This window comes from Hypanus sabinus, unplaced genomic scaffold (assembly GCF_030144855.1).
Source record: "Hypanus sabinus isolate sHypSab1 unplaced genomic scaffold, sHypSab1.hap1 scaffold_757, whole genome shotgun sequence".
NCBI classification, from domain to species: Eukaryota; Metazoa; Chordata; class Chondrichthyes; order Myliobatiformes; family Dasyatidae; genus Hypanus; species Hypanus sabinus.
In genome coordinates, this window is record NW_026781608.1 from 1 (window position 1) to 12,077 (window position 12,077).

Sequence of the window (12,077 nt, forward strand, 5' to 3'; positions counted from 1 at the left end):
GACGCTAGCAGTCTGCGAGTGACAGGCAGTAGGAGTGAGTGCCATTGCTATCACAAAAGAAAAGCATCTCGGCATACTGAAAGCTCTTCAGGTGCAAAGTCACCTGGGCCAGATGGACTGCATCCCAGAGATCTGAGAGAGGTTGCTGAAGAGATGACGGATGGATTGGTCATGATCTTTGAAGAATCACTTTATTCTGGCATGGTCCCGGAGGACTGGAAGATTACAACTGTCACTCTGGTCTTTACGAAGGGAGGAAGGCAAAAGAAGGAAAATTATCGGCCAGTTAGCCAATCCTCAGCGACTGGGAAAGAGTTGGAGTCTCTTATTAAGTTTGAGGTTTCGAGGTGCTTGGAGACTAATGACAATATAAGTTAGCATGGTTTCTGTTGGAATTCATCCTGGAAGTAAGAAGCAGGGTGGACAAAGGAGTCAGTGGATCCCATTTACTTGGATTTTCAGAAGGCATTTGATAAGCTGCCGCACAGGAGTCTGCTTAACCAGATAAAAATCTATGGCGTCACAGGAGAGATACTGGTTTGTGCAGTGGAATTGCTGACAGGCAGCAGACAGCGAGTGGGAATAAAAGGGGCCTTTTCTGGTTGGCTGCCAGTGACCGGTGGTGTTCCGCACGGATCAGTATTGGGACCGCTGACTTTCAGATTGTTTATCAATGATTTAGATGATTGAATGTATGTATTTGTGGTAAAGTTTGCGGATGATACAGAGATAGGTGGAGGGGTCGGTAGTGCAATTGCAACAGGACTGAGACATATTGGAAAAAATGGCTAAAAGGTGGCAGATGGAATTCATTGTTGGAAATGTATGATAATGCATTTTGGTGAAAGGAGCGGACTATTAACTAAATAGGAAGAAGTTCCAAGAATCAGAGGTGCAGAGCGACTTCAAAGGGACATCGGAGCCTCGAGCAAAACTCACAGAAGATTAGTTTAAAGGTCGAGTCTGTGGTAAAGGTGGCAAAAAAGGGAATCGAATATAAATGCTGAGCCTTTACAAGACTGTATAGTCAGGCTGCACTGCAGGTGTGTTGTCAACAGCTTTTCAGTACCTCTGAAAAGATGTGTGGTCATTAGAGAGAGTCCCGAGGAGATTCAGGAGGATGATTCCGGGAATGAAGGAGTTAATATATGAGGTGTGTTTTGGCAACTTTGGGCCTGTACTCACTGGAATTTTAAGGAATGCAAGGGAATCTCTTTTAAACCTGCAGAATGTTGAAAGGACCAGATAGGGTGGATGTGGAAAGGATGTTTCCTGTGGCAGGTGCATCCAGAACTAGGGGCCAGGGCCTCAAAATTGAGGGGCGATCCTTTACAACAGGTAAGGAGGACTCTTTGAGCCAGAGAATAATGACTGTCTGTAAGGCTCTGCCTCAGACTGCAGTGGAGGCCGAGTCCATGGATGTAATGAAGGCAGAAGTTCCTGATCGGTCAGGGCATCAAAGGATATGGCGAGAAGGCAGGTGTATGGTGTTGCGTGGAATCGGGGATCAGCCATGATGGAATGGCGGAGCAGACTGAATGGCTGAATGGCCGAATTCTGCTCCCATGTCATGTTCGTATGGAGGAATAACAACAAATCTCGGCTCCACTTTGGATCAGAGGTGCGAGATTTCCCTTGCTGGAGTTGGATGTTCCAATTGGAATCGTTTGGCTTCAGTTTTGTCAAATCTCCAGATACTCGGCCCCACAGAAAAGGTGTTGTGACAAATGCAAATTGCTTCGTGTCCTCCAGCCACAGCAACAAAACCTGTCTCTCAGACTCTAACAGTCACTAAACAGGCCTCTAAAGAGATGTATTCAGACTCTCAGAGTGAAATAACAACAAAAACCTGTCTCCCAGACTCTGACAGTCTCTAAACAGGCCTCTAAAGACACGTATTCAGACTCTCAGTGTGAAATAACAACAAAACCTGTCTCCCAGACTCTGACAGTCTCTAAACAGGCCTCTACAGACACGTATTCAGACTCTCAGTGTGAAATAACAAGAAAAACCTGTCTCCCAGACTCTGACAGTCTCTAAACAGGCCTCTAAAGAGATGTATTCAGACTCTCAGTGTGAAATAACAACAAAAACTGTCTCCCAGACTCTGACAGTCTCTAAACAGGCCTCTAAAGATACGTATTCAGACTCTCAGAGTGAAATAACAGCAAAAACCTGTCTCCCAGACTCTGACCGTCTCTAAACAGGCCTCTAAAGAGACGTATTCAGACTCTCAGTGTGAAATAACAACAAAAACCTGTCTCCCAGACTGACAGTCTCTAAACAGGCCTCTAAAGAGACGTATTCAGGCTCTCAGTGTGAAATAACAACAAAAACCTGTCTCCCAGACTGACAGTCTCTAAACAGGCCTCTACAGAGACGTATTCAGACTCTCAGTGTGAAATACAGACTTTCAGATTTCCGTTCCATCACTTACCTTTCAGATGTTTGGGCACTTCAGAGAAATCCCGTTCAGTGTCCATGTAGGCGAACTGGCCGTCACCTGTTCAAACAGATTTACCTGCATGAAGTCTGTTCTGTGTAATACTGTAAACTCATCAGCATTTACATCTGTAACACACAGTGTATTGTACACCGTACCTCGCTCCCGTATTTCATTCAATATTCTGCTCAGCTTCAGTAAATGGTGGTGCAGTTTCACAAAGGATTCCCACATCACCTTCCGGGCCCCGGAGCCTCTCTCCATCACCAGATCCAGGAGGAGTTTGGAAGCGCCCGCTCGGTTTCCCTTCTTCGCGAGCTCAGTCACGCTCTGTAATGAACAATGGGGAATATATTGAGGAACGGAGGGATGGGTTCAAATCTACCCTGAACATGGACAGACCCAGCACATTCTGCTCGTCGCAAATCACTGACAGCAATTGTTTGTAGCAGGAAAAAGAAATTAAAAGAAGTTAGCATGGCCAATGATGACTTTCTGAACGCCACAGATTGCGGGGTACTTATCCACTTGGCAAGGTTTAAACAGAGCAGTCATAGTGTGAGTGAGCCAGAGATAGAGTAGGTTATTGATGCTTTGTGTCAGAGAGGGTTCATTGAGGAGAGGCGGAGGCTTGGGTTGATCTTGGGTAATACTTCCCTTCTCTTTTTCACGGTTAGAACAGTGGGAAAGCCAGGCAGGATAGTGGGATGTTCTTCCTACAGGGTGCGGCAAGACAGGGAGACGTTCAGTGTCTCCGATAACTACACCTTCAGGAATTTCATCCAGCTGCAGCTTAATACAGAATGTGCTGAGGAATCGGAGCTGGAGCTGGGTGAACTCAGGATCATTCCGGAGGCTGAGAGATTGACTCAGGCTATACAGGGAGGGAGCTGTACACAAGGCCCGGAACACAGGGAACTGGGTGACTGTCAGGAGGGGGAAGGGAACAGGCAGCCACTACAGGAAACTCTTTGTAACAGGGATACGGCTTTCTGTTTCGGGGTATGGCCTCGCAGAGGAAAGCCACGGTGATTATGCCTCTGGCTCTGAGTTTGGCTTTGTGACTCGGAAGGGATGAGAAGTGCTGAGATTCACTGACGGGGAATAAAATGATCAGGAGAATAGACTGGAGATTCTATTTACGAGAACAGGATTTTTGGATGGTGTGTTACCAAGGTCAGTGATATCTCGTATCGACTCTGAAACTTCCTTAAGGGCAGGATGAGCAGGTCTTGGTCCACGTTGGTACCAATGACAAGAGTAGGAAGTGTGATGAGATACTGCAAAGTGATACAGATCCAAAATTTCTTGAAAGTATTATCGAAGGTAGATGGCGTTGTAAAGCTTTTTGGACATGGGGCTTTGTAAATCAAAATATTGAATACAGACGTTGGGATATTATGTCGAAGTTGATGTTTCAGAGGCTAAATTGAAGCAATGTGTACATCTACCTCCTGAAAGGATATCAATAAGATTGAACGAATGCTGAATTAAATACAGATTGTTACCAGGAGTTGAGGATCTAAGATATAGAGGAAGTGTGAATAGGCTAGGACATTATTCCATAGAGTGTCGGAGGACCATGAGAGATGTGAAAGAGATATACAAGTTTATAAAAGGTATACAGAGAGTTATTGCGAAAATGCATTTATTACTGAGGTTGAGTGAGACTGGAATTAGAGATCATAGGGTAATGATGACAGGTGAAAGGCAAAGTGAAGGGGAACCTGTTCACTCAGAGGTTGCTGAAGAGCGCGGAGCGTGCTGCCATCTTAATTAGTCGATGTACATTCAAGTTGATTATTTAAGATCAGTTTGGATAAGTTCATTCAATGGGGGAGTTTTGGACGTCTCCAGTCCGAGTTCAGATCAATGGGACTCAGATAATACGTCGGTGTGGACTAGGTGGGCAGAAGAGCCTGTTGCTGTACTGTAAGGTTTGATGACTATGACTAGGTGAAACTATGGCCGGGCCACTGTTGAGTTTTGCCAGGGTAATCCCTGGTGAACCGCAGCAGCTTCACCCTTCACTGCCAGGATCCATGAGGGGTCCAGTGCCAGCCAACAGCTGGGAACTGGCAGTGAGGAGCAGCCAGCAAACTCAGGACTATTGTGTATGTGTCACAGACCAAAGCCGACCGGTGGTAATGTTGAGTAAGAAGTTTGGACTGAAATTCTCAGCTGCCTCATGTGGAATGCAATGCTCAGTATGGTGTCTGGCTCTTCACTAATATTCATTCTAGGTGGTAAAAGGTGAACGCAGTCCAGTAGCACGTGGACCATTGGAAAGCTGTTTCCTTGTAATTCTATGTTAGCTGTAGATGTTTGGAATATTTTCAGTGGCACTAATGTTGCACTTCCCATGTTAACAGTATATGCTATGGTAATTACAAACTCAAATTGGAAGTCACAAGGAACAGAAGTAACAGAACCATGAGGCATGTTGGGATATTGATCAAAAAAAGGGTCAGCAGTTCAAATGAGAGATGACAGTCAGTGTTGAACTGACGATGGGGTTGAAGGTCGACCGAGAATGAGCTGAGAAATAAGTCACTATATATTTGATTTGTGGGAGACCCGTGGGTCATCAGGAGAACACAGATTGGTCAGTGGCCATTAAGGTCGACCATTGGGAACATGATGTGATGAGTGGTGTAGAGTGGTTATCTGTCCACTTGCAATGTCCGTCAAGTGTCACATCACTAAATTCACCAGTCAATCATTGCCTGTATACTAATCTGTCTATAAATGAATGTGATCAGAAAACTGGAGAGAGGATTGTGTTGGTTAATAAAAGTTCAGGGTTTTTCGCAAATGAAAACTCTTTTCTTGATGTTGACCACAAGCATTACAGGATTTTTACAGCCCAGAGGTGTCGTTACACCGGTTCTGTCGGTTTGTGATAGATTCAGTAGAATATACAGTCAGTGTATGTCCCTTCCACTTACGTGATACTCCTGCCCAGTGAAGTGATTCTCCCTCATTAGCATGAAGCTGACTCCCTCCACGCCCTCCTCAATCGCCTGCTCCAGTCGCTCCTTGTAGAATCTCGTCAACCGAAACAGTTGGTGATCGTCACAATTTGACAGGAAGGCGGAGATGGCGGAGTTCAGATCTGTAGTCGGTCATAGAACGTAAAATAGTAGATGTACCATGCGTATGCAGACATGATGCCATTTTAAACTAATCGCATCTTCAGGAACACAGTCAATGTCCCCCGTTCCCGGCCGACTCATGAGTTCAAACGCCTCTCAGAAGCTGCTGAGTATCTGTTTCCAGTCCCTCCCACGGCAGCTCATTCCAGACACCGATCACTCTCTGTGGAAAACCTGCATCGTAAATCCCCTTTAAACTTTACCATCTAAACAGACCTGTTACCTCAGGTTTTTGTGGTGAAACTCGTCTACACCCTCTACAGACCCTCCACATCATTCTCGATTTGTGCACAATACTGAAATAGTCTCTTAACCAACGCGTATCCAGTTACAGTCTAACTTTAACAAATACCTCAACTCATCGTTAGCACACTACTAATTGTGTTGCCACCTTCAGGGAGCTGGGCACATCCATCACAAGACCCGACAGTACATCAATCTTATTATCAGTCCCAACATTCACTGTGCACATTGCTCGCGAATATGACCTCTCAAAATGCAACTTCTCACATTTGCCTGAATTATCTGTACTTGGTGACTCTCTGTTCATATTTCTAATTGGATTCTGAACACATTGACAACAGTCCCAAATTTATTCAACTCCTCCAACTCTGTAAATCAACGAATAAGTCCACCTAGTATATCATATGATTAACCTATTTGATTCACACACACGATGCATGGCGAAACAGTGATCCTTGCGAACACTACTGGTCACAGACCTTCAGCCAGAACAACGCTCCTCTCGTGCTGACTCCATTTTGTGTACCTAAGACGACTTTGAAATCAACTTACAGATTCTCAGCCCGAAACATTGAAGGTTATTTTTTTCACTATAGGTGCTTCCTGACCTGCTGAGTTCCTCCAGCATTTTGTACGGTGCCCTCTCCACTTATTATTTTATTTTACTTTAATCCTATTCGCCAAGGACATTTCATTGCTTCAGTAGCCACCCACCCCCCATATTCCCTGTGTACAATTTCTCTTGTTCACTGTCTCCTGCACCCAGCCCGTCCTCCCTCAATATAACGACCTTTAACTCGGCCACAGAAAACAAACACCGGGAACTCCCCTCACCTCCATTGTACAACAACCCGTTAATCTGGGGAGAATTCACCATTGCCCTTCCAAACAGAAAACACCTTCTGTTTCTCTCACTGGCTGTCGGAGGCATTTCCCACATCAGGGCGTACCGAATGCTGACGGAAATTCTATCTGTTCTCTCGACTGTTACATTGCCCGCTGTTGTATTCCTGTCTGAGTGTTACCCACAGCCACCTTATTTAGGGGCTCCTTCTCCTTTCACTCAGGTGAAGATTTGTGTGGTGAGGGGAGCGATTCGATCATTACCCTCGTTAGGTCCCAGCGCTGGAGCTAGTGAATTGTTCCAATGCTCATGGACTCTTTACCAGTTGGAACAATGATGGTACTTTCTCTCTGCCCCTTTATCGCCCAAGTTTATCCCTCTGAATTATTGCCGATTTGACGACACGTGTACCATGACGACAGAGTTTTAATGAGAAAGAGCCCAGTGAACATACCTGTGTCCATTCTGACTCTGACTGACGTTGGTTGATTATCGTCTGCTTGTCCGACGTCCGGGTGGAAGAAAGCCCCACCTGCTGGCAATGACCTGAATTACACAAATAAAAAAGTATGAGTCAGTTACTCTGTCCTTCAAATTTAAAACACTTTTGTAACGTCACTGCTCACTCTCCGACATTCCAGGGAGCAAATGGAGATTGGAGCAAAGACCTCCAACTGAACACAAATTTCAAGAAGATAGCAAGGAAATATAAGGAAACTTACTTAAAGGAGCGATGCATTGAAGCTGAAGAAGCCAACAGAATTGGAAAAAAGAAGAGATCTGTTGCAGAAGAATTGAGATATCATAGGAACATTTCATGTAAAATGAGCATAGGAAAAGACAAAGAAGGGAAGGACCTTACAGAAGCAAAGGGCATCAAAGGGAGTTGGCAGGAACACACAGAAGAATTGTAAAAAGATCCAACAGTGAAGACATTAGCAATGACTCCCTCATCGATCTAGAGCCAGACATTCTGGAAAGCGAAGTCGAATGGGTGTTAGAAAACATTGCCAATAATAAGGCTGCAGGTTATGACAGGATTTCAGTAAAATTGTTGAAATTTCTAAAAGGTGATGCTGTAAAAGTGTTGCATGCAATTTTCCAGCAGATCTGGGAAAATATAAACAACAAGGACGCTTTCTTCTTTTTTTGTAATCTTGTCCTCAAGTGGACTGCCCAGTTCCCCCCTTTTTTTTTGTTTTAGTTTTTAGTTTGTTTAGTGTTTTATTTCTCTCCTATAAATTGAACATTTCCAGACTTTTTTTGTATGAATTGTCAAGAGGAGTTGTGGTTCTCTGTTTATATATAATAGCCTAATATTATATTACACATGATTTAGACAGTGTATATCATTTTCTTTGTTTGTACGTTTATTCTATTATGTATTTGATATAACTTCACCTCTGATTCGTATCTATTCATATAAATTTTTTAATCAATAAAGAAAGATTGAAAATGATGGTAAATGCAGCGTATTAAACGGCGCTTACTTCTGGGGAGGGTAGCAATGGCAAATTTAGATAAAATACTGAAGTGCAGAGACATAACATTGTCTGCGAAGGACCGGAGAGTCAAGTATATAGTATTTCCAGTTGTGATGTAAGGCTGTAACAGCTGGAGTATTAATAAGGCTGAATACAAAATAATCAACGCCTCTGAACTTGGATGTTGGGGGAAAGTGTTCGCTGGACAGCAAGAAGATCCAACAAGTCAATACTTGGAGAAATACGCCAGACTGCTCACTGGGAAGCTTGAAAAGCTCAATTATTTTGACCACATCATGAGGGGACAGGATTCCTTGGAGAAGACTCTCATGTTCGGTAAAACAGAAGGCAAAAGAAGGAGAGGATGGCAGAGGCTACGATGGATAGATAATAATATTCAGGAAATGCCTATACCCTTGGGGCATCTTAGAGAGGCAGTCTCCAGTAAAGAGGCTTTGTGTGCAGTAATGCTGTTGTATTTGGCTGTGTTCATGTGTTTTCATGTATGTTTTGAATGTCTACTAAACTTGAACATAAATTGGACAATGATTGTATCATAAACAAAAAAAAAGAATGAATATAGATGTTTTCAGTCAGTAACAGACTTGTAAGTGTTGCATTTTGTCCCTAATGCAGACAGGGAGCAGCCATACTCCAAGCATCTGACCACAGAACACCCACTGGGGCAGCCTGCTGGTCCAAGGTGTGTCTGTTTACTCCATTGTTTAAACCCAGACACCTCAAACAAAAAGCAGCCACCGGGTCCCTCCAGCCCAACGTGTCAGATAGTAAGATCCTGACTTGCTGTTAAAATCACCCGACTCCGCACTTGCAGGCAACACTTTATCGGTGTGCACTAAAAATATGCTGAAGCCTTCTCCATCCGAGCTCATTCTGAGGAGATAAATCCCCTGAACTCCCACTTCAGTCCATTGCCCTGACAGCTCCGCCAATTCCTTGTTAAGGAAACTCCTTAATGACGAAGCCCATATCCCTATTGGTTGGTATGCTAAATTGGTATTTGGTTTCACCAATGAGAGACAAGTAAATGTCACGTCACTTCACGAGAGATACCGGTCACGCGCAGCATGCTTAAATCTTCTCAACGTCAGCCCGAGGGTGACGAATTTCCGCGAGAGGGCGCGCGTGGGCGGTGAGCTGGTGCGTGCGGTAGATGGGGAGACTGTAGAGTCAGTAACAGGGAACGGGGAGCGCGTCCCTCGGTCCCGTACCGTGCGGACCAGCTCACCGAGTGTGTCATGGTCGATCTGCAACCTGCTGGGATACAACATTAACACACATATCTTGATGTATGTACTTAATCAATGTATGGTTTCTTTTCACTTGAACTTATATTGGCTTACACTAATTAAACTGTCAGAACTTTTCTAATCAACACACCAAGTACATAAGTGGACCACTCGGCCTACCGAACCTGCTGCTGATCTGATTTAAACTTTCGTTACGCATTCTCCCATGTTCATTTCGTTAACACTTCAAACCCACTCTTCATAAACAAACAGAGCTTTGAATGGAATAAAAGGCTTTAATTTCTCTGGGCAGTGAGCAGAAAGAGTTCCTAACTCCCGCGATCAATATTGGCAAAAGAATAGGAGGGTAAGAGGGTGAGTGGGGAGGGGGAGGGGAAACTGTTGCTGCGATGCCCTCTCCACAGCCAATCTTTCCACAGTCTCTCTGAACATTGCATCTACCTTTATATCAACTCCTCCATCATCTGACCCAACACGCTGCTTCCCATACTGAGTTTAAACCGACTCCGGCAGCTCCAGTAGTCTTGGCTGCAAGGACATTCGTTCATCTCAAGTACAGGTATAACCCATGGCTTTGGTACAGGATCAAATGGGAACATTGCAAAACCTATTTCTGCTTAATCACAGATTCATAGGTTCTGACAATTTATTGGTAGAAAAACACGATGACGACAGGGTATGTAAATTTAAATTATTCGTTGGCATTTGCTAGTTCAGACTGAATGAAATGTGGTGCTGGGACATTTGGCTTCAAGATGGTTTGCTCCTAGCAGAGGCTTGCACGATGATATACTCGAGGGCAAGTATATCATTGCAGCTTGCAATAGACAGAGGAGTCAATGACATGTTCCTGTAGTTCATGGTAACTCCACATTTCTGCATTCACTAGAGCCGGAAGCGCTGCGGTGTCTTCTAAAGGGAGAAAATTTTCAACGCATTTTGAGATGATTGGGACCTAACACAGACAAGCAAGGAAACATCAGACCAGATAAAGAGTTTGAAATGAGCAAATAATGTGAGGAATATGCATGGCTTCACAGAGCTGATGCTGACAGCGCATCAGTAGATCTGGAATGATTGCAACTGGCACTTCTACATTTATTCCGCATCACTCCAGCTATTTCCTCTTTTCCTTGGTACAGAAATGTAATTTCTAAAGGAGCAGTGTTTGAGTAAATGAGACACACCAAACTTTCTCCTGACTTTCAATGGAAACTCCGAGTCAGAAGGGTTCTGTCGAATTGATGATCTCCGCCCTCGGGCTGGTTCACTTGTTGCAGTTCCATCGTTTTCAGTTCTGGTTCGCTTCCAGTTGTGGGCTTTTCTTCCAATAAACCTCTCACCGGAGATCTAACTTCAATAAAAGAAGTAATGAAGTATGTTACTAAAACAAACGAGAACAAAGCGTTAACCTGACATTTAAATTTTGAGCGCATATGTCATGATCCGAGTGAAGAAATCTGTAACTGTCCCTCAAACTTTACAAAGCCTGATATGGGATACAAAGGAACACAGACAAAATGCTGGAGGAACTCATCAGGCCAGTCAGCATCTGGATGTCAATGCTCCTCTCTTCCAGCTGCTTAGTTCCTCCAGTATTTTGTGGGTGTTGCTTGGATTTCCAGCAGCTGAAGATTTTCTCTTGCTTGTGACGGAATACAAGGAAGTCATCATTCAGTCATAGTATAAGATACAAGTCATAATATATAACAGGAGAATTATGTGATAAAGTCATTCTAGTCTTCTCCATAATCAATCATGGAGGAGTATTTTCCAACACCGTATTCCTGCTTCCTGCTATAATTTTCAACCAATTTAGAAATCCAGAACATGAATATACCCAACGATAGCCTCCACCACTGTTCGTGGTGACAAATTCCACAGATCAAACAACCTTTGGCTGAAGTAATGTCTCTCATCTCAGTTTTAAAGTGACGCTTCTTTATTCTGAGGCTGCACTCTCAGATCCCAGACTCTCCATCTAATCCAGACACCCTCTCCATTCCCACTTCAAGCAGGCTTGTTGTTATTCATTTGGAAAATATTCATCCCCTCCGTAACTTCAACCCCCACCCCCCAACCAACCCTAGATATAGGGGGGGGGGGTGATTTACTTTTCAGCTGGTTTGGCACACCATTGTGGCCGAAGGGCCTGTTCCTGTCATGTTCTGTTCTATCTTCAGCATCCTGAGTTTCTGTTTGACTCCCACTGGCCGATAGACAGGTGAGAGTGAGGGGAAATTTCCAATTGTGAATTGATTTCTGAAACCCCGGTCTATTTCTACTGGTGCAAACACAAAACAGCCTATTTAATCACAGCCTCTTCCTGTGAGGGATGGAATGGGAACTCATTCTCTGCTTTGCTTCCAAAGAGACTTCAGAACTAAACATCTGGGCACAGAACAGAAATACTCACTCAACATCTCATAAACCCTGACAACTTGATTCCCTGATTCATTTTATCTGGTTCAAGACATGTGTGGTATTCCAGGATCCAACCTCAGAAGGTCACAGCCCGCACATCTTTTCCACATCTCACACTGGGTGTTCCCGCATCTCACTCTGAGAGATTCACGCTACTAATATCCAGCCACCTGAGACGTCTGCTTAATTACGGAAGGAGTAACATCCAGCCGC

At 44.1% G+C, this 12,077-nt stretch overlaps 1 protein-coding gene across 8 annotated transcripts in view; it reads right to left on the bottom strand.

Annotated features, from left to right (window-relative positions):
- Window positions 1-11: 11 nt before the first annotated feature.
- LOC132390075 (uncharacterized) overlaps window positions 12-12,077 on the bottom strand; it is a 28,329-nt gene continuing 16,263 nt past the window's right edge. Inside the window, exons 3-7 of one of the 8 annotated variants that reach the window (XM_059962667.1) lie at window positions 10,628-10,794; window positions 7,140-7,231; window positions 5,392-5,558; window positions 2,602-2,773; window positions 12-2,503 (exon numbers count right to left, since the gene is read on the bottom strand). In XM_059962667.1, the coding sequence (XP_059818650.1) occupies window positions 2,430-2,503; window positions 2,602-2,773; window positions 5,392-5,558; window positions 7,140-7,149 (423 nt within the window). In that variant the 5' untranslated portion in view covers window positions 7,150-7,231; window positions 10,628-10,794 and the 3' untranslated portion in view covers window positions 12-2,429. The other 7 variants (XR_009510771.1, XR_009510772.1, XM_059962664.1 and 4 more) reach the window with 7 other exon arrangements.